This window comes from Hippocampus bargibanti, linkage group LG02, assembly GCF_051943395.1.
Source record: "Hippocampus bargibanti isolate YZ-2025 linkage group LG02, ASM5194339v1, whole genome shotgun sequence".
Classification (NCBI taxonomy): Eukaryota; Metazoa; Chordata; class Actinopteri; order Syngnathiformes; family Syngnathidae; genus Hippocampus; species Hippocampus bargibanti.
Genome location: NC_142735.1, coordinates 36,795,308 through 36,816,171, shown reverse-complemented (window position 1 = coordinate 36,816,171; position 20,864 = coordinate 36,795,308). Strand labels below are relative to the sequence as shown.

The following is a 20,864-nucleotide window of genomic DNA, read 5'->3' as shown; positions in this document are numbered from 1 at the left end:
CACAATGCGCTTTATGCATAATTTGCCGCATTACGGTAAAAGGGGACGGTGTCCAACCCTTAAACCGGAAGTAAATACCACTCGGTGTTTATGGAGTTTTCGTCCTCACGTGTGTCACATTTTTTCATCTTGTTATGTCTTCAAAGAAAAATAAAAACAAATCGAATCGATTAAACGGCTCCTGTGACTCGAACAACTTAGACGGTTCCGGTCACGAGTGGAGTAAAAGCTGCAGCAATTCCTTCACTGTCATCGACTTCGTTGAGAAAGGTACACGCTGGTTTCACCAATTCACATTTTTGTTGTGAAAACACGAGAAATACATTGACAGGTTTCATTTTACGTTGTGATGATACGACGAAATTGTCCTCCTTGATGCATTTGGGATAGTTATGGTGTTGTGCGAAGGTCCCGTGCAGAGAGCAGCAATTGCATTAAACTTTAAGAGTTTTAAACGAGTGAGAAGAGTTTTAGTCGAAAGTCGATGAGAAGGTTTCTTCAGCCGTCATCTGTACAAATTTGAAGGTTTCGGACGTTTCACCTCCTATCCAAGAGGCTTCGTCAGCGAACTAAAGTCTGACTGGTCGTATCGGCCCTATTTATATATCCCTAATGTCCAGGCATGGCGGCGCCGGACACAGCTATGATAGGTCACTACTCTCAGGTTGGTGGAGCAGAGAACCCCTCCCTGTGGCCTCACTGATTGTTCCTACATTCCTGACTAACGACTGGCCTATTCCCCCCACTCCCACCGGTATCACCTCATCAGCATTACGAATGTTGCCAGTCGTTAGTCAGGAATGTAGGATCCCGCAACTATATGGTAATGCGCCCACATGGGGAGCATTTTGTATTTTACAAGGCCTGGTAAACATTCTTGACTTTTCCCGCGGGCAGCTGGAAGAGGTTAAATGACACACATGAAGATAAGCCGATTATAACACGGATGGATGAGTCTTTTTTGATGAATCTTTTAATGCTTCGCAGCTGAAGACAAAACGCCGAAAAGTTGCAGATGGTCGCTTGCACAATTGAGCCTGAATTCGCTCAAGTCAAACGGCGTCAACATTGGCAGACCCGTCCTTCTTACGGCTCCCACTGGACGACAGGAGGTAGGCTTACTTACGATATATATATATATATATATACCAATAATGGCCGTTACATTACATGTTACATTACATCACATCTTTATTTTTGTTACATTTTAATGTTATCTGAAAAAAATATTGCATCCACTTTATTAAATTATGAATTCTTGTAATATTTGGAAATAAAAAGATATAATGAATTCTCTCCTGTAATTTTGAGCCTGCTTTGTCGAATGTTATTACTATTATTTTTTTTATATATAACTCCAGACCCATACCACTTAGGAATTAACTTTTTTTCCCCAATGAAAGAAGAGAGTCAAAGGTTTCTTACGCGGCATTAAATGTTTATGTAGTCCTAAACGTTATTATGATTATTATTATTAATTGAGCAGATGTAGGCAATCCATCAGCTATGTGTCTTCAGTTGACTTCATTCAAGACGTCTTGAAAAATCTCTTAGCTGGCTATCTTGTTATCTAGCTCACTATTTAGCTAGCTACTGTATCTATTATTTATATAGCTAGCTATCTATTAGCTATCTATTCACTAGGTATTAGCTATCTATTTGCTAGGTGTTAGCTATCTATTCCCTAACTATTTGCTATCTATTCGCTAGCTATTAGGTATCTATTTGCTAGCTAGCTAGCTTGCTATATATTTGAGTTATTCTGGGTTGAGTGAACGCCTTGAGAGTGATGAAAGGCGCTTATAAATTCAAAGTATTATTGTTGTTATTATTAGCTATCTATCTATTAACTATGTAGCTATCTAGCTATCTATTAGCTAGCTAGCTAGCTTTCTATCTACAGTATTTGAGTTACTTCAGTGTTGAGTGAAAGCTGGCGCATGTGGCTGCCGCTGCTCACCCACAGAAAATGTGATCCTGTGACTGTAAAGTGACCTTGAGAGCTTTGAAAGTCGCTTAGAAATGAAATGGATTGATATTATGATGATGATTATTATTCTGTGGGTCCTGGAATTGGAGTGACAATGACAAAAACCCTGGCACTGAAGTGGACACTTTTTTTTTTTTACACATCATCTGGCAGTGAATGAGTTAAAATGTTTTTTTTTTCTTTCCCATAACATGACAAATCTCCATGTTGTTCGGTGAGCCGCTATTTCCCCCCTTTTTGTCCACGTTGCCAGGTGTGCGTGGGATGGCCCGTGGCGTCCTTCCCCAGCGGCAAAGTGGGCCTTCACAAGGGCGCACAGAGCAACTTGAAAGTGAAATGCGGCGATTTACTTACGCTTCAGCCACTGACGGGTCCTGTGCTTCATGCCCAGGAAGTCCTTCTCTCCCCCAGGTTTGGCTTCTTTTCAAGACATTTTCGTCTCCATACCTTTAAAGGACAAGCGTCGCCTCTGGACAAGTTGTCTCCATAATTTGTCAAATCACTTCAAATGGCTCGAAATGACACGGAAGGACTTCTTTTATGGATTGCAAACATGTATGCTTTCCTCTTCACAACTATTTGAATCATATTCATATAACTGGATGAGTAACAAGAAAGCATCTTCTCCCAATCTGAAGCCGTTGTTTTGATTCGAAAGCAAGGCAAGACGACTTGGCGTGACGTCACGAACAAGGGGGCGGGACCTTCTGAAACTCGCCATTTCCGGGGTCATTTTGAAGTAGTTTTTCATTTTCATTTCATATGTCATTTTTCTTGGTCTTTTGCATTTGACTAAAAATATCAGCCTGCGTGTTTTGGCTATTTCAGATGCTATAAAACGTTTTTCTGATGTCAGTTAGGAAAGAAAAAAATGGTGTCGGTTGTCCTTTAAAAGGTCAAATGTAGCTTAAATATGTGGTGGAATCTTTGTCAAATGCGCTCAGTAGAAGTCATTTGAAGTGATTTGACAAATTTTGGACGCAACTTGTCTGGAGGTGTCGCTTGTCCTTACAAATGCTTCATATTTGAAGATATAATTCATAACCTGTTACTCAAAGAACTCGTTGAAGATGTACTCATCAGTTGATGATGCAAAATCAATTGTCCTTTTACAACAAATGGAGATTTCACTCCTCCCAGTTGAATTTCTTTCCAGTTTCATGTCAGAAGTGAGACACTGCCACCTGTTGTTCACCTTGCGCAAGTGCAGAGCTCACATTCAACCTGTTGTCATTCTTTCAGATCTCTTGACGAGCAATTCAACACCGACGAATTCAAGAGTTTCCTGCTCAATTCTTTACGTAAGTTTGCAGCATGTGAGATGGAACACAAGGAACATCAACTGTCATAAAACGCATCAAATCCGTCCCGTAATGGAGGAACATTCTGATTCTTATGTGACCAATTATCAGCCCAAAATATTTACAGTCATACATCAGCTCACAAACTTAATTGGTTCCCAGAAAATGTGTGTAAAGGCGAACAGTTCATCTTCCAAACATGAATTTCCCATAAGAAACCATTAAAATGAGAATCATCCGTTCCCTGGTCCCCACAAAAGATCATTTTCTATGAAATAGGCCTTAAAACTACACAAAATAGACCTTATTTTATGTATCATAAATGTGCTAAGGTATTATAATTAAAGAAATAAACTACATTAGTCTCACAATGGTTTGTCCGTGTGGTTTGCCGAAAACTAGTTTGTATGCCAAGATTATATTGTGGCAAATGTAATGTACGTTTGGCGAAACGTTGGTGAGCTAAAGCGTTCGTAAGCTGAGGTATCACTGTCTGTTTTCGGGGCATGATACAACTAAAACAAATGTATGTCATGTAAATGTATGTATGAATGAATGTATGTAAAATGAAGCGATTTCACGTGTTTGTCTCTCCCCCCCACCAGTTGGAAACATCGTTCTTCCTGGCAACGTTGTGTCCCTCACATATTTTGGCCGGCCATGCAGTCTTTACGTGCAAAGTATACGAGGAGAAGATGGCGGCACCCTCCGAACAAGTGAGGAAACTTCTTTAACAACAATTCACGGTTAGGGTTCCTGTTACATCATGAATGATGACAGTCGAGCTAGCCATCAAGCTACCTATCTAGCTATGGATTTGCTATCTGTTAGCTATCTATTAGCTAGCTATTAGCGGTCTAGCTGGCTGACTAGCTATCTAGCTAGATAGCTATTAGCGTCTAGCTGGCTGGCTAGCTATCTAGCTTGCTATATAATGTGTTAGCTAATTATCTGCTTCATGTCACAAAGAGAGTACAGAAAGTGCTGAAGAATGAATGACTGTCTTTGTTTTGTCATTTTATTATTATTATTATTTTTTTTATTATTTGTTTACTTTGTTACTTCCGGGTTGAGTAAACGCTGGCGAGTGTGGCTGCTGCTGCTCACCCGCAGAAAAAAATTGATCCTGTGACTGTAAAGTGACCTTGAGAGTTTTGAAAGGTGCTTACAAATGAAATGTTTCTTTTTCTTCTTCTTTTTCTTCTTTTTCTTTTTTCTTCTTGTTCTTGTTCTTCTTCTTCTTGTTCTTCTTCTTCTTCTTCTTATGATGATATAAAGGGCCTCTTTATCCTCCTGTGACCAATGGCACAGAGTCGTCGTCGTCGTCGCCGTGGTCTGTGGGGGACTCTAGCCTTGCTGACCCCTCCCTCCAGTTCAGCCTGCTGGCGTTGGATGACCCCAGCGGTCCTCCGGCGACCCCCGCGGCCAGCACGCCGCACCGACCCGCCGCTTGCCTGCCTCCACTCTCCCCGACTTCTCCCATTGTGAACCCCATCGACTCCCCTGCTGACTGTGAGGCGAACTCGAACGGTTCCTTCAGCACAGAATGTCCTCCCCAAAGCCCCGTAGCGCCCTCTGCCGGGTTTTCGAGTGTCGACACCTTGTACCGCGTGGCCTCGACGACGAAGCTTCGTTTTGCGAGCAAAGCCGTTGAGGAGGAGGGCCGAGCCAAAAGAACACAAGTGACGTATGACATGATTGGCGGGCTCAGCAGCCAATTGGATGTCATCAAAGAAACGATCGAGCTGCCTCTCAAACACCCACAACTCTTCTCCAACTATGGTATGTCATATAAATACATCATCAAATCTCATCTTCTCTTCAAAAAAAATGTTTTTCCATGAAATTGTAACATAATCGCTTTTTTATTAGATTTTCGGCCTGATTTTTCTTGTAATTTTATTTTGGTTACCTTTATAACTATCTCGTTAGCTATCGATCTCGCTAGCCAGCTATCTCACTAGCCATCTATCTCGCTAGCTATCAATCTCGCAAGCTATCAATCTTGCTAGATATCTCGCTAACTACCTATCTCGCTAGCGAGCTATCTCGCTAGCTATCAATCTCGCTAGCCATCAATCTCGCTAGCTATCTATCTCGCTAGCTAACTATCGATATAGATAGCTATCTCACTAGCCATCTATCTCGCTAGCTATCAATCTTGTGATCTATCTCGCTGGCTATCTATCTTGCTAGCTATCTGTCTCGCTAGCTATCGATCTTGCTAGCTATTGATATAGATAGCTACCTTGCTAGCTATCTCACTTGCTATCTTTCGCTAGCTATCAATCTCGCTAGCTATTGCTTTGCTCATCAGGACTATTTGAATCATATTCATCACTGGATGTGTGTCCCAATCAGAAGCAATTGTTTTGATTCTCCAGCAATGCAAGACGTCTTGGGGTGACATCAAGAACAAGGGGGCGGGACTTTCTGAAACTGGCCACTTCCGGGTTAATTTTTTGCAGATTTTGGATACTTGAAGTCATTTTTATTGGTGTTTTGCATTTGACTAAAAATATCATACTGCATGTTTTTGGGTATTTTAGATGTTATAAAACGTTTTTCTGGTGTCAGTTAAAAACAAAAAAGTGACGTCGGTTGTCCTTTAAGCTTTTTAAAAATAATACTTTCTACTCCGACCCCCCCTAAAAATATAACACATGTAAAATGGAGGAAAAAACGTAGTTCACATGATTTCACTTAAAAATGATGATTATTTTTAAAAAGGAGCATTTAATAATAATAATAATAATAATAATAATAATAATAATAATAAAAATAATGAAACATAAACATGCGCCAGCGTTCACTCAACCCGGAATAACTCAAATAGATAGAAAGCTAGCTAGCTAATATGTAGCTAATAGATAGTTAGCCATATAGCTAACTAGATAGCAAGGCAGCTAATAGATAGCTAGCTCAAGAGCCAGCCAGCTAGCCAGTTAGCTAATAGATAGAATGCTAGTGAGCTAATGTATAACTAATAGATAGTTATCCAGATAGCTAAGTAGATAGCCAGCCAGCTAATATATAGCCAGCCAGTTAGCTCATAGATAGCAAATAGAACGCAAATAGATAGAAAGCGAGTGACCTAATACATAGCTAATAGATAGCTAACTAGATAGCCAGCCAGCTAATAACTAGCTAGCTAGCTAGCTATTTATCCTTGCTGAAACTCCAACTGAAGCTTTTGTCTTGACCAGGCATTCCCACTCCGCGAGGAGTTCTTCTGTACGGGCCTCCCGGCACGGGCAAGACCATGATCGGACGAGCCATCGCCAACGAGGTGGGCGCTCACATGATTGTGATCAACGGTCCGGAAATCATCAGCAAGTAAGGTTGATGCTAGCTAGGCTAATGCCAAACTCCATATCATCTGAGTAGGGTTTGTAATCTTGTCATGTTCCTCTTCAGGTTCTACGGTGAAACCGAAGAGAAGCTCAGGCAAATCTTCACTGAGGCATCCAAAAGGTTAACATTTTAACGTTGCCTTTAAACGTCAACCTGTTGTGCTTTTTATCTAGATGCTATCTGTTAGCTATCTGGCTAGATATCTTTTTTTTTTCCCCGGATGAAGGAATTTCCGTTTGACAGAATTCCTTATGAGAGAAGATTTATGACAGTCGAGCTAGCTATCAAGCTATCTATCTATCTATTTGCTATCTAGCTAGCTATCGTTTAGCTATCGAGCTGGCCAGGTAGCTATCGATTAGCGACTGTATCCTGTGACTGGAAAGTGACCTTGAGAGTTTTGAAAGGTGCGTAGAAAAGAAATGTATTCTTCTTGTTCTTGTTCTTGTTCTTCTTGTTCTTCTTCCATCCCTGCCTGTCTCTGTCTGTCCGTCCGTCTGTCCATCATTCCATCCATCCATCTCTGTCTATCTGTCTGTCTTCACTGTCTTGATAACATGACGTTTCCATGCAATTACAGTGTTTTCTAAACATGTATTTCCCATAAGAAACCATTAAAAATGAGAATAATCTGTTCCCAAGTCCCCATAAAACATAATTTTCTACTAAATAAGCCTTAAAACTACACAAAATAGACCTTATTTTATGGAAAATAAATGTCTGGCCAGTAGGGATATATATATATCGGGCCGAAACTACCAGTAAGACTTTAGTTTGCTGACAAAGCTTCTTGGATAAGAAGTGAAACGCCCGACACCTTCAAAGAAGTAGAGATGATGGCTGAAGAAACCTTTTCATCATTTTTTTGGGGGGTGGTTGGACAGGAGACCTTCGATCATCTTCATCGATGAACTGGATGCTCTTTGTCCCAAGCGGGAGGGTGCGCAGAATGAAGTGGAGAAGCGAGTGGTGGCCTCCCTCTTGACTCTCATGGACGGGATCGGTTCTGTAAGTATTCTTTTGAGAGGGAGAGCTTGATGGATTTCCGGGTACAGTGAGACCTTGGCTTACGAACTTAATTGGTTCCCAGACAGAGTGTGTAAGGCGAAAAGTGTGTATCCCAAAAAATATTTACCATAGGAAACCATTCAAATCCGAATAATCCGTTCCCAGGTCTCCATAAAATATAATTTTCAACTAAATAAGCCTTAAAACTACACACAACATACCTTATTCTATGTATAATAAATGTGCTATTGTATTGTAATGAAAGAAATAAACTACTCGATAATAAAGTCATTTGTTTGACCTTTGTGATGGTCGTTGATGGCTTGATGGAATGGCGTTGGAGGTCGGCGGTCAGAGGGAATTGCTGTTTAGAAAGAGTCACATTCCATAAGGACTGTAATTAAAGAATTAAGCTGTACTGTAAAATAAAGTTTTATTTACCTTTGTGATGGTTGTTGAAGGACTGTTGGTAACTCAACCTCTGGTGTGGCTTCTCTTCTTTGTTTCTTTAGAGGCGCTTAAAGTTCAAAGCCCCACTGTATAGATATATATACAGTGATACCTCGGTTTACGAACCCCTTGGCTAACGAACTTTTCAGTTTCCGAATGTTAAATTTATGACAATTTAACTTTGGCATACAAACTATTTTTCGGGATACACACGGAGCGCCACAATGAGCGATGTGTCGTTCGCGAACGAGCCCGTTCTTCTAACAACAAAATGGCAGTCCTCTATTCCCAGTCGCCGGTTAAAGCCACGTGATTGGTCAAGAATGCAGCAATGAGGGGGAGGGGGTTTACAGAAACACAGAGCTGCAAACATTAAATAGATGAGGGAGGGAGAGAGTGTGAGGCTGTTCTCCAAAGAAGAAAATGGCAGCCGACTTGTCATTCGGATGGATTTCTTCATACCATTTGAACCTCTTTTGTGCTCATAATTGTTTGTCTGTCTTGAAAACGATCCTTGATTCTATCCAGGAGGACCACTTGGGCCAGCTTCTGGTTCTCGGGGCCACAAACCGACCCCATGCTCTTGACCCGGCACTCAGGCGACCTGGACGCTTCGACAAGGAACTGGAGGTACCTACTGGAAAAGCCCAAAATGGCATTTCCTCAACTTTATAAGCACTACATTGTCCAAATGATTTCTCTGGAGTTCCCGAGAGGCTTTTTGAACCGCTTGTGATTTCATTATTCTCATTCTAACGCAAATTACAACGTAAATTATAACGCAAATTTCCCCATTGTGGGACGAATAAAGGTTTTCTGATTCTGAAAACTCTTCATATGTGTTATATTGTGTGTACACACGCACATACATATATTGACCAAATCCTATGACAGAATTATGTAGATATCGCTTAAAGGACAACCGACACCAATTTTTTGTTTGCTAATTGACACCATAAAAACGTTTTATAGCATCTAAAATACCCAAAATGCAGGCTAATGTTTTTAGTCAAATGCAAAACACCAATAAAAATGACTTCAAGTGTCTTAAAAGTACTTCAATTTGAAACTGGAAGTGGCCAGTTTCAGAAGGTCCCGCCCCCTTGTTCGTGACGTCACGCCAGGACGTCTTGCCTTGCTATAGAATCAAAACAATGGCTTCAGATTGGGAGAAGATGTTTTCTTGTTACTCATCCAGTTATGAATATGATTCAAATAGTTGTGAAGAGGAAAGCAGACATGTTTGCAATCGATTAAAGGAGTCCTCCCATATCGATTCGAGCCGTCACTGACAGCAATGTAGTGCCAAGAAAATGCAAAAGATGGCACCCAAGCTCCGTTGGAAATGGGCTGATTTGTCGCCTGGGAATTTGTGTCAACTTCCACCGTCTTTATGCGTGTCACTGCAATTTCGCCATCAACACAAAATTTTCAGACCAAACAAAGTATCCAAAATGCAATGTGTGTGGCTTTCTCGGTCAAGGGCATTCCTGACGTGACGTCACGTCAGGAATCGTCATCAACTCGAAAACAAGACTTCCTGAATATTCAGCGCGAGTCTTAAAACATAAATCATAGCTATATGCTCCTTGTAAAATACGCTCAGTAGAAGTGATTTTTCAAATTATGGAGACAACTTGTCCGGAGGTGTCGGTTGTCCTTTAAAAGTGTTGTCATCACAATATGCAGTCATACATATCTATAACAGCATTTCCCCTCCAACAGGTCGGCGTTCCCGGTGCTGCCGAGCGTGCCGATATTCTGCACAAGCAGCTTAGCGCGATCCCATGTGAAGCCACCGCACAGGAAGTGACACGCTTGGCTGAAAAAGCTCATGGCTACGTCGGCGCCGACCTCGCTGCTGTTTGCAAAGAAGCCGGTAAGAATGGCCAATTTCTCACTCCGAGACTCGCGCTGAATATTCCGGAAGTCTTGTTTTCGAGTTGATGACGATGCCTAACGTGATGTCACGTCTGGAAGGCCCCTGACCGAGAAAGCAACACACGATGCATTTTGGGTACTTTGTTTGCTCTGAAAACTTCGTGTTGATGGCGAAATTAGAAGGAAAACACATAAATAACGCCATGGTGAATCATTGTGTGTTGCACCAAGACTACTATTTGATACTAGTTGACACAAATTCCCAAGCGACAAATCAGCTCATTTCCAACGGAGCTTGGGCGCCATCTTATGCATTTTCTGGGACGCTACATTGAAGTTCTGACGGCTCGAATTGACACGGGAGGACTTCTTGAATGGATTGCAAACATGTATGCTTTCCTCTTCAGAACTATTTGAATCATATTCATAGCTGGGTGAGTCACAAGAAAGCATCTTCTCCCAATCTGAAGCCATTGTTTTGATTCTGGAGCAAGGCAAGACGTCTTGGCGTGACATCACGAACAAGGGGGCGGGACCTTCTGAAACTTGAAGTAGTTTTGTGACACTTGAAGTCATTTTTCTTGGTGTTTTGCATTTGACTAAAACTATCAGCCAGCGTGTTTTGGGCATTTGAGATGCTATCAAACGTTTTTTCTGATGTCAGTTAGGAAACGTAAAAAAAAAAAAAAAAAATGGTGTCGCTTGTCCTTTAAATCCTCTGTGTTGATATTAAGCTAAAAGGAAGTCAGGGGTTTCCGTGGTATTCCGAGAGTCCGAAAGACAGAAACCACCAAAACCACCTCCTCCTAAACCACATCCCCCGACGCATCCCATTGACTCACATACTGAGTGAGTATGTGTGGCGACTATGCGGGTGGTCCAAGGCCACGTTCTTGCCGTCAACTGGCGTGACTGGCAGCTTTTCAAAGGAGACCTTGGCAACGTGTTGCATTTTGGCCTGGCTCAGATGCCTTATTTTAGTAACATTTCAACATCTTCCTCCGTTTTCCTCCGATATTACATTATTTTCAACAATTGGAAGAAATAGTGCCATGATAAATGTTGTCGTACTGGACAAAAATGCACTTGTTAACTCTGGCAGACAGACGTGCAAAAACAATGTGTTCACTCCAGTGCCAGGGTTTTTGTCATTGTCACTCCAATGGCAGAACTCACAGAATATTGACTTTTAGGACTACATCAACATTCAATGCAGCGTAAGAAACGTTAGAATCTCTTCTTTCATCAGAAAAAAAGAGTTCATTCCTAAATGATATGGAGTTATATGAATTTGAAATCAGGGAAGCTGTCCAAAATACAATGCGATATTGGTTGAGATAGCGCTTTAACAACAGCTGAAGCTTGAACAAAGCCCTGAGATGGAATGTGTGTGTGTATATGTTGAGTGTGTGTACACACGCACACGCGCACAGACACACACACACACACACACACACACACACACACACACACACACACACACACACACACACACACACACACACACACACACACACACACACACACACGCACACTTGTTTCATTTGTGCCACATCCGATCTTGGCTGTTTACAAGCATCCGTAAACAGGGGAAGCCCCCACCATAACAAAAAAAGGGCGCCTGTAAAATTGATTATGAGCAATAATAAACACAAAGATCCGCTTGTCTAACTTCACAACCAAGAGTTATTTACTCCCCTCCCCCCCCTCCTACGCCCAAGTTATTTGGCTAACACGCTTTAGTTAAAACCCGCCGGAAAGCAAATTAAAAGGCAGATGCGTGAAGATAAATACAGGAATCAGAATCATCTTTATTGGCCAAGTATGTAGAACACACAAGGAATTTGTCTCCGCAAGAACACGCTGCACTAGTATCATCAGAAGAAAAAAATTGCAAAGAGGCACTATTGATGAAAAGGTTTCTTCAGCCATCGTCTGTACTTCTTTCAAGGTGTCGGACATTTCGCTTCTTATCCAAGGAACTTCATCAGCAAACTAAAGTCTTACTGGTAGTATCGGCCCTATATGTATATGTAAATATATATATATATATATATATATATATATATATATATATATATATATATATATATATATATATATATATATATATATATATATATATAGATATATATATATATATATATATATATATATATATATATATATATATCTACTGTCCAGAGGTGGCGGTGCCGGACTCTACTATGATTGGTCGCTGCTCCCAGGTTGGGGGGAGCAGAGGACTAATTCCTGCGGCTCCACTGAACGCTTCTATTGTCCTGACTGACGACTGGCCTGATTGTCGCACTTCCACCGGTATCACCTCATCAGTATTACTAATCCTATGTTGCCTAAGCAGGTTGTTGTACGAACGATCCAAATTGAACCTCACCCCACCATATCGGTTTAATGAAGCATTTAGTTCTTTCATGAAAATTGCTTCGTTTACTCCCCTTCCAAAGCATCTATGTTCTTTCGATAACATTTTAACCTCATTGTCGCCAAATGAGTGGTTACTAGCTTTTAGGTGCAAATGTACTGCCGATTGAGGCCCACTCGTATTATCCCTGCCATGTTGATAAAGTCTTTTTTGGAGAATTTGTTGAGTCTCCCCAATGTACTGCTCTTTACAATTTTCATTCTTACAATGTATGGAATAAACTACATTACTTTGTTTTTCATTTGGCAGCCTATCTTTTGGATGTACTCATTTCTGCCTTATAGTGTTTATCGGTTTGAACTAAGTAGGAATGTTGTGTTGCCAAATGACTTTTTCAGAAACTCCTGCAATGTAAGGCGCTGCTACTCCTCTCCTTTTTGTATCTTCGGAATGTTTGGTTTCATTCCCTATTCTTTCCTTTTGACATTTGTTAAACGACCACTGAGGGTACCCACAGTTTGTGAGTGCTCTCCTGATATGTTTTGACTCCTTTTCTCCACCTTCAATGCTTGTTGGTATTAGTTTAGCAGCAGTGTCGCAGACACAAAGAGGCACTAGTTACTTCTTTGTATTGTTTTGAGAGAAAGTACACGATTCCTAGTATTTTTCGGGGAAAAATAGAAAAAAATCAACGTAATCACCTAGTTGGCCATCAGGCTATCTATTTGCTGCTTGAATTGGCATGAATGCAAGTGTCATCAGACCAGCATGTGGATGTGTGTGTGGTCACACACTTGAAGAGCACATTGTATTGCAACATAGTTTTGCAGCTGAGAGAGCAGATGTTGGTCGATTGTAAAGAGTGTGCAGGTGCGGAGGGTGTTGCGGAAACCCCGGCAAGTGGAAAAAATATTCAGCAATTCATCCCGGTGAGACGCTGTCCGTCCACACACGTTCGAGCAATGGAAACGTTTGGACACAACCGGGCCAACTGACCCCCTTTTTTTATTTCACACATGCATCACACATGAAGAAATTCGATTCCATTAGATTAGATTAGCCTTTGTGAGTGTCCTCCTTACTTAAAGGACAACCGACGCCTCCGGATCAAGTTATGTCCATAATTTGTAAAATGGCTTCCAATGACTTCGACTGAGCGTATTTGACAAAGATTCCACCGCATATTAAAGCTATACTTTACGTTTTAAGAATCGCGCTGAACATTCAGGAAGTCTTGTTTTTGAGTTGGTGATGATTCCTGATGTGACATCACGTCAGAAACGCAGCTGACCGAGAAAGCCACACATAATGCATTTTGCGGTACTTAGTTTGGTGTGAAAACTTCGTGTTGATCTGTGTTGAGGGCGAAATTAGAAGGAAAACACACAAATACCCCGATGGTGAATCGTTGTGTGTTGCACCAAGACAACTATTTGATATTCGCTGACACAAATTCCCAGGCGACAAATCAGCCCATTTCCAACGGAGCTATGGCGCCATCTTGTGCATTTTCTGGGACGCTACATTGCTGTCATTGACGGCTCGAATTTATATGGGAGGACTCCTTGAATCAATTGCAAACATTTATGCTTTCCTCTTCAGAACTATTTCAATCATATTCATAACTGGATGAGTAACAAGAAAGCATCTTTCAGTCTGAAGCAATTGTTTTGATTCTCAAGCAACGCAAGACGTCTTGGTGTGACACCACGAACAAGGGGGCGGGACCTTCTGATTTCAATTTGAAGTCGTTTTTAGACACTTTAAGTCATTTTTATTGGTGTTTTGCTAAAAATATCAGCCTGCATGTCTTGGCTATTTTAGAAGCTATAAAACGTGTCCGTTTGCAAGGTGGTGATGGCAGATGTCGATCCCAAAAAGCAGGCAGGAGGGCGCAGCAGGTTGTGTTTGATAGATTGTATTAAAATAAAGTCAACAGGAACAAAATCTAAAACATCAAAGTCATTCAAACAGAAAAAAAACAAAGTATCAAATAAAGACCAAGAGTAAAAGTCCGCCAAGGTTAAACAAACACATACACGGCACACAATGCATACAATTGCATACAACAGCAAACAATGCGTTCAACATCACACAACAGTGCATCAAACAACAATGACATTCAACAATTACCTGACCCCGAATGGTCGTGCCGGGAGTCCTTTTAAGTGTCACTGATTGTAACGACCAGCACCTGTGCAGGTGCAGGCGGAGCTGACAGCGCCACCCGTTGGTCGCCAACCAGATCATGACAAAACGTTATTCTGATGTCAGTTAGGAAACAAAAAAGTGGTGTCGGTTGTCCTTTAATTCTCAGGTCTTTTTTTTTAGAATGATACTAGTGCAGCATGTTCTACCGGAGACAAATTCCTTGTGTGTTCTACATACAGGTAACATCCGAGTTACAACCTGTACTTAGGATCTCTTTTTCTTCTTTTTCTTCTTCTTTCTCTTCTTTTTTTCTTCTTTTTCTTCTTCTCTTTCTTCTTCTTTTTCTTCTTCTTGTTATTATTGCTCGGGTAGCTGCGCAGTGCATCAATGTGACTTTTTCCGAGCGGGTTATCCCAATAATGATAATATGATCGGACCCTGAAGCGCTTTGACGGACGTCCGCGGGGCAGCGGAAATTCAATTCAACAATGTGCCTCCAACATGTTTTGGACTTCAGGGCTCTTCTCTCTCCTGAGTGCTTTTGGCCCACTCTGAGCACACATTTGGTTTGGTTATGAAAACATCCGATGGACAGGCAGGGGAAAGGGGAACGAAGAAAGAAAAAAAAAGAAAAAAAAAGCAAAACAGGCGAGCCAGGCAGCGCTACACGCTCTAATTTGAACCTTATGTCGACTCCAAGCACTTTCCAGAGATCGAGTGCAACCCGAATCTTACAAAGTGCACGTTTGCAAAAGAAGTAGTCCAACTATGAAAGGGCGTGCTTCATTGGATTAGCCTTAATTAGTCTCGCAGTGGAGACATTTATATTTCACAGCAGCAAAGTGATGAAAGGAAAGGAAAAAGTAGAAAAACAAAATACAGGAGCTTCTGTAAATGCAGCCACTGTCGCGGCGCCATCTTGAAGTCAAAACAATAACAAAAAACTCCATGACAAATACAGGTAACATCTGACTTACGACTAGCTCGACTTACGACTATCCGTACTTGCGACCGTGATCTCCAGACCCATTTTTTTTTATTTTTAATTCTACGCCTGGCACCGCAACGCGCTAGCAGGCCGGCAATGCGTAGGATAATTTTGGCCAGCCGGCCAGCATCTCACTCTAGCGCAGCAATCGACCGTGTGATGGCACCAGCGGGGGAGTCTCTATTCAACATTTTGAATTGATTTCGACTTAAGACCGTTTGGTCGGAAGGGAACTCGGTCGTAAGTCGGATGTTACCTGTAATATGACAACACAAAGACGCAGACAGTCTTCAATCTTATGCACTTTCTGCACTTTCTTTGTTTTTTGAAGCCGTTCTAGATAAAAAGAGAGAATCAAAGCGTCCTTTTCACCAGTGGATCAGGGACGTCATGTCTACATCAGTGACCATCGCAAAGGTCAATAAAACAACTTTATTATATAGTACAGTTTATTTCTTTAATTACAATACAACAAAGCATTTATTATAAATACAATAAGGTATATTTTAATATATAATATTTCAAAACTCTCAAGGTCACTTTACATTTGTGTAGTTTTAAGGCTTATTTAGTAGAAAATGATGTTTGATGGGGACCTGGGAACGGATTATTGTCATTGTAATGGTTTCTTATGGGAAACAAATGTTTGGCAGACGAACTTTTCACCTTACACACACTTTCTGGGAAGCAATTAAGTTTGTGCGCTGAGGTGATACATTTGAAACAAAAAAAGCCAAGTCTGATGAAACAAAGCAGTCATCATTTTTTTTTGTTGCCATCTCAACATCTTCTCTGAAGGGATGGCCGCCGCTGTATCTGCCGCTTAGGGGGGTGTTGACGTGCACATGTTGCATGTTTTGGGGTCGGTTGGCCACATTTCCCGCCTCAATCCGGCTTCCTGGCCCCGTCCGAACCACTTGAGCATTTGCCACAGCGAGAACCCCCTCCGGTTCCGAGCAGGAAGCTGCGCACATGTGCTGGAAAAGCTTGTCGCTAATATACGGTTAGCCTAGAAAAGCAGTTGCGGGACGCTTTTGGAACTACTAATCATCGCCCACATACGGGCTTTAATTCTGAGTTATAAAAACGGGCCTTCCTTTTTTCAGTTGACCACTTTCCTTTGCTTATCTCGCATTGTTGCATCATCGTTTGGTACTTAGCAGTAGCAGGTTAGCAAGGCCTAAACTATCAGAAGCGGGCAGACAACTCTGAAAAGTTGCCTGCCCGGCCATAAAGTTGCCTGTCCCATTTTTCACAACTTGAAACACAATAAGATGATTCATCGCAAAAAAAAAGCATTGTTGAGAAGTATAAAGGATTTTTCTAAATTAAGGAAGTACCTACCACAAATGCTACCTTGCTTAATTGATGGTAAATATCCCTTGTCTGTGTAAGCTATCAGTTGTACAGGAGTGGTCCATCGATGAAAAGGTTTCTTCAGCCGTCGTCTGTACTTCTTTGAAGGTGTCAGACGTTTCGCTTCTCATTCAAGATGCTTCTTCAGCGAACTAAAGTCTTACTGGTAGTATCGTCCCTATATATATCCCTACTGTCCAGACATGGTGGTGCTACTGTATGTTGACCTTGTTGACCCCAAAATATATATATATATATATATAGGGCCGATACTACCAGTAAAAGTTTAGTTTGCTGACGAAGCTTCTTGGATGAGAAGCGAAACGTCCGACTCCTTCAAAGAAGTACAGATGACGACTGAAGCAACCTTTTCATCGAAGAAATACGAACGCACCCACATTTATACCGGGGGCGATAAGTAGCCCAATATCCGCCAAGCTGGAATTAGTTCAACCCATGAAACAAACCCAGCATTCCTTCTGTCTTTCGTGAATGTTTGGAATCACTTCTCCGGACGGCTTTTATGCCATTATCCAACCAAGAAAGAGTCTTCCTTTTTGTCGGAATAAACACCCCCTTTTGGTGCAAATAAGTACCCTCTTTCTTCCCAACATCCTTTGCTTTGTGGATGGAAAGTCAGTCGTCGGTCGGCCGGCTGGCTGGCTGCTTTCTTTCTCCTTAAGCGCTTTTCCTGTGACTTCTTTTGTGAGGCCGACAAAGGCTGAGTTTTGATAGTAATGCCTCACCATTTTGCCTATTCAAGGCTCGCTCGCGCACTTGCGAGTGATGTCGAAAAAAGGAGGAATTAGTTTATTTGCTTTGCGTTTTGTACGGCGTGTACGATTTAGAGTTTAAATTGGATTAAAAAGTCGGGAGACGGGATGAAGCACCTTACTCAAGTCATGGCGGCGTAAACAAGTCCCGCTTCCTTGTCCTCGTCCTCAATTTGTTTTCCCACTGGATTTAAAGGACAACCGACACCTCCGGACAAGTTGTGTCCATCATTTGTCAAATGCCTTCAAATGACTTCTACTGGGCGTATTTTAATAAGATTCCACCGCATAGAGCTACATGTTACCTTTTAAGACTCACGCTTTTATTCAGGAAGTCTTGTTTTCCAGTTGGTGACGATTCCTGACGTCACGTCATGTCAGGAACGCCCCTGACCGAGAAAGCAACACACAATGCATTTTGGGTACTTTGTCTGGTCTGAAAACGACGTGTTGATGGCGAAATTAGAAGGAAAACACATAAATAATGCTATGGTAAATCGTTGTGTGTGCAAGACTACTATTTGATACTAGTTGACACAAATTCCCAGGAGACAAATCAGCCCATTTCCAACGAAGCTTGGGCGCCATCTTGTGCATTTTCTGTGAAACTACATTTCAGTCCAGATGCCATTGACGGCTCGATTTGATATGGGAGGACTCCTTTAATCGATTGCAAACATGTATGCTTTCCTCTTCAGAACTATTTGAATCATATTCATAAGTGGATGAGGAACAAGAAAGCATCTTCTCCCAATCGGAAGCCATTGTTTTGATTCTCCAGCAAGGCAAGACGTCTTGGCGTTTTCGGGGTCATTTTGAAGTAGTTTTGGGGACACTTGAAGTCATTTTTCTTGGTGTTTTGCATTTGACTAAAAATATCATCCTGCGTGTTTTGGGTATTTTAGGTGCTATCAAACGTTTTTCTGGTGTCAGTTAGGAAAGAAAAAATGCTGTCGCTTGTCTTTTAAGGCAACAATTCAAATTTTTATCCACTATTTAATTTTATTGAAGTCATTCACTGCCATTCCCAAATTTATTTGGGAATTGAAAATATGACGTAAAGCGCCATTTCCGAATTTGTTTGGGGGTTGCTTTTCTTACTGAACGTTGCAAATAAAGCGTTGGTCAGACCTCTAGCAATGTTTTTTCTCTTCCACCAGGGGCTAGCATTTGCCTTTTGTCCATGTTTGCGCTTTGTTCCAGCTTTAGCTGTTGTTAAAGCACTATTTAGCAATATGTATCAATTTCATTGTATTTTGGACAGCCGCCCTCATTTCAAGCTCATATAACTCCAGACCCATATCGTTTAGGAATTAACTCTTTTTTTTTCTGAAGAAAGAAGAGTGTCTAATTTTTTTAACGCTGTATTGAATGTTTATTGTCTTTTTATTGTAACGAGTCCTTGGGTGCTTTGAAAGGAACCTGTAAATTCAATGTATTATTATTATTATTATTATTATTATTATTATTATTTTTATTTTATTATTATTATTATTTTTATTTTATTATTATTATCCTAAAACTCAATATTCTGTGGGCAATTTGAGTGAGAATGACAAAAACCCTGGCACTGGAGTGGGTACATTATTGCACATTGTCTGGGAGTTAGCCACACTCCTTTATTTATTTATGTATTTATTTATTTCAGAATCAGAATACCTTTATTCGTCCCACAATGGGGAAATTTGCAGTCCACAGCAGCAATTGAAAAGGGATGGTGTTGGGGTGGGGTGAAAGGATAGAAAACAAGATATTCTTTATTTATTTATTTATATGTATATCTGTATATCTATTTATTTATATGTATAATTATTTATTTATTTATTTATTTATCTGATTATGTATCTATTGATATATTTATTTATTTATTTACCTGTATATCTATTTATATATCTGATTATGTATCTATTTATCTGTATATCTATTTATTTATGTATGTATTTATTTCTATACATATTTGACAGGTTTCATTTTGTTACCTATTGAAAAACACGAACCACACTGAAAGATTGTAACCCGGATGTGAATCCAGTAACAACGCCGCTAACATTTTTCCGCAGGTTTAAATGCACTAAGACGAGCGATCGCAGCGTCCGACGAGCCGTCGGACCAGCAACTGATGGGCAAGGTGATGGTCACTCTGTCCGATTTGCAGTGGGCCATGTCAGTGGTGAAGGCCAGCGCCATGAGGGAGGTCTCCATCGATGTGCCCAAGGTAAGACTCGGATAGTCCTTGACTTGAAAGGACAACCGACACCACTTTTTTGGTTTGCTAACTGACATCAGAAAAACGTTTGATAGCATCGAAAATAGCCAAAACATGCAGGCTGATAGCATTTAGTTTGAGTCAAATGCAAAACACCAAGAAAAATGACTTCAAATATCCCAAAACTGCCACAAAATGAGCTGGAAACTGGGGCGTTTCAGAAAGTCCCGCCCCCTTGTTCGTGACATCACACATCTGAGTTAGTCAGCGTCCCACTACCGGTAAGCTAAGTGGACCGTTGCTACGTGTGGCTATGTGTGTTTCTGTGTTGTCTAAGCAACGGTCTCAGGCAATAGAAGAGGTTGAAAAGCTTCTGTTGATTTGGATTAACGTAAAGCAGCTAGCAGGGGACAGTGTGAGTGAGGGTATTATCGCCCAGAAAGCACGGCAACTTCACTCGGATCTCATCAAGAGGCAACGACATCAACGATCATCGCAAAGGTCAATAAAACGACTTGATTAAACTGTACAGTTTATTTCGTTCGTTACAATCCAATAGCACATTTATTATACATTAAATAAGGTCTATTTTATGTAGTTTTAAGGCTTACTTAGTAGAAAATGATGTTTTATGGGGAACTGGGAATGGATTATTCTCATTTTAATGGTTTCTCTTGGGAAATACATGTTTGGAAGACACACTTTTCGCCTAAGACACACTTTCTCTGAACCAATCAACTTCGTAAGCTGAGGTGTCACTGTATTTTGTGTAGTTTTAAGGCTTATTTGGTAGAAAATGATGTTTTATGGGGACCCGGGAACGGATTATTCTCATTTTAATGGTTTCTCTTGGGAAATACATGTTTGGAAGATGGACCTCATTGTCATTCTCATGGATGACAAGGTACCTCATTTTTTTGTCTTCCTCACTCGTAATGAATTCAGCGAGACCATTTTGACAGCACGGTGATGTCGTTGTTAGCACATGTGGCTCACAGCGGCGACTTGTTCGATTCTTTCAAG

The 20,864-nt window shown here is 41.0% G+C and overlaps 1 protein-coding gene across 2 annotated transcripts in view; it reads left to right on the top strand.

Moving 5' to 3' along the window:
* afg2a (AAA ATPase AFG2A) overlaps positions 1-20,864 on the top strand; it is an 88,106-nt gene that overhangs the window by 1,055 nt on the left and 66,187 nt on the right. The window contains exons 1-12 of one of the 2 annotated variants that reach the window (XM_088991225.1): positions 66-270; positions 988-1,112; positions 2,244-2,401; positions 3,233-3,291; positions 3,897-4,007; positions 4,570-5,073; positions 6,498-6,627; positions 6,709-6,765; positions 7,530-7,653; positions 8,632-8,733; positions 9,829-9,982; positions 19,696-19,850. In XM_088991225.1, coding sequence (XP_088847351.1) covers positions 135-270; positions 988-1,112; positions 2,244-2,401; positions 3,233-3,291; positions 3,897-4,007; positions 4,570-5,073; positions 6,498-6,627; positions 6,709-6,765; positions 7,530-7,653; positions 8,632-8,733; positions 9,829-9,982; positions 19,696-19,850 — 1,815 coding nt within the window. In that variant the 5' untranslated portion in view covers positions 66-134. Of the gene's footprint in view, positions 1-65; positions 271-987; positions 1,113-2,243; positions 2,402-3,232; positions 3,292-3,896; positions 4,008-4,569; positions 5,074-6,497; positions 6,628-6,708; positions 6,766-7,529; positions 7,654-8,631; positions 8,734-9,828; positions 9,983-19,695; positions 19,851-20,864 lie in introns of those variants that run through there. The other variant, XM_088991226.1, reaches the window with a different exon arrangement.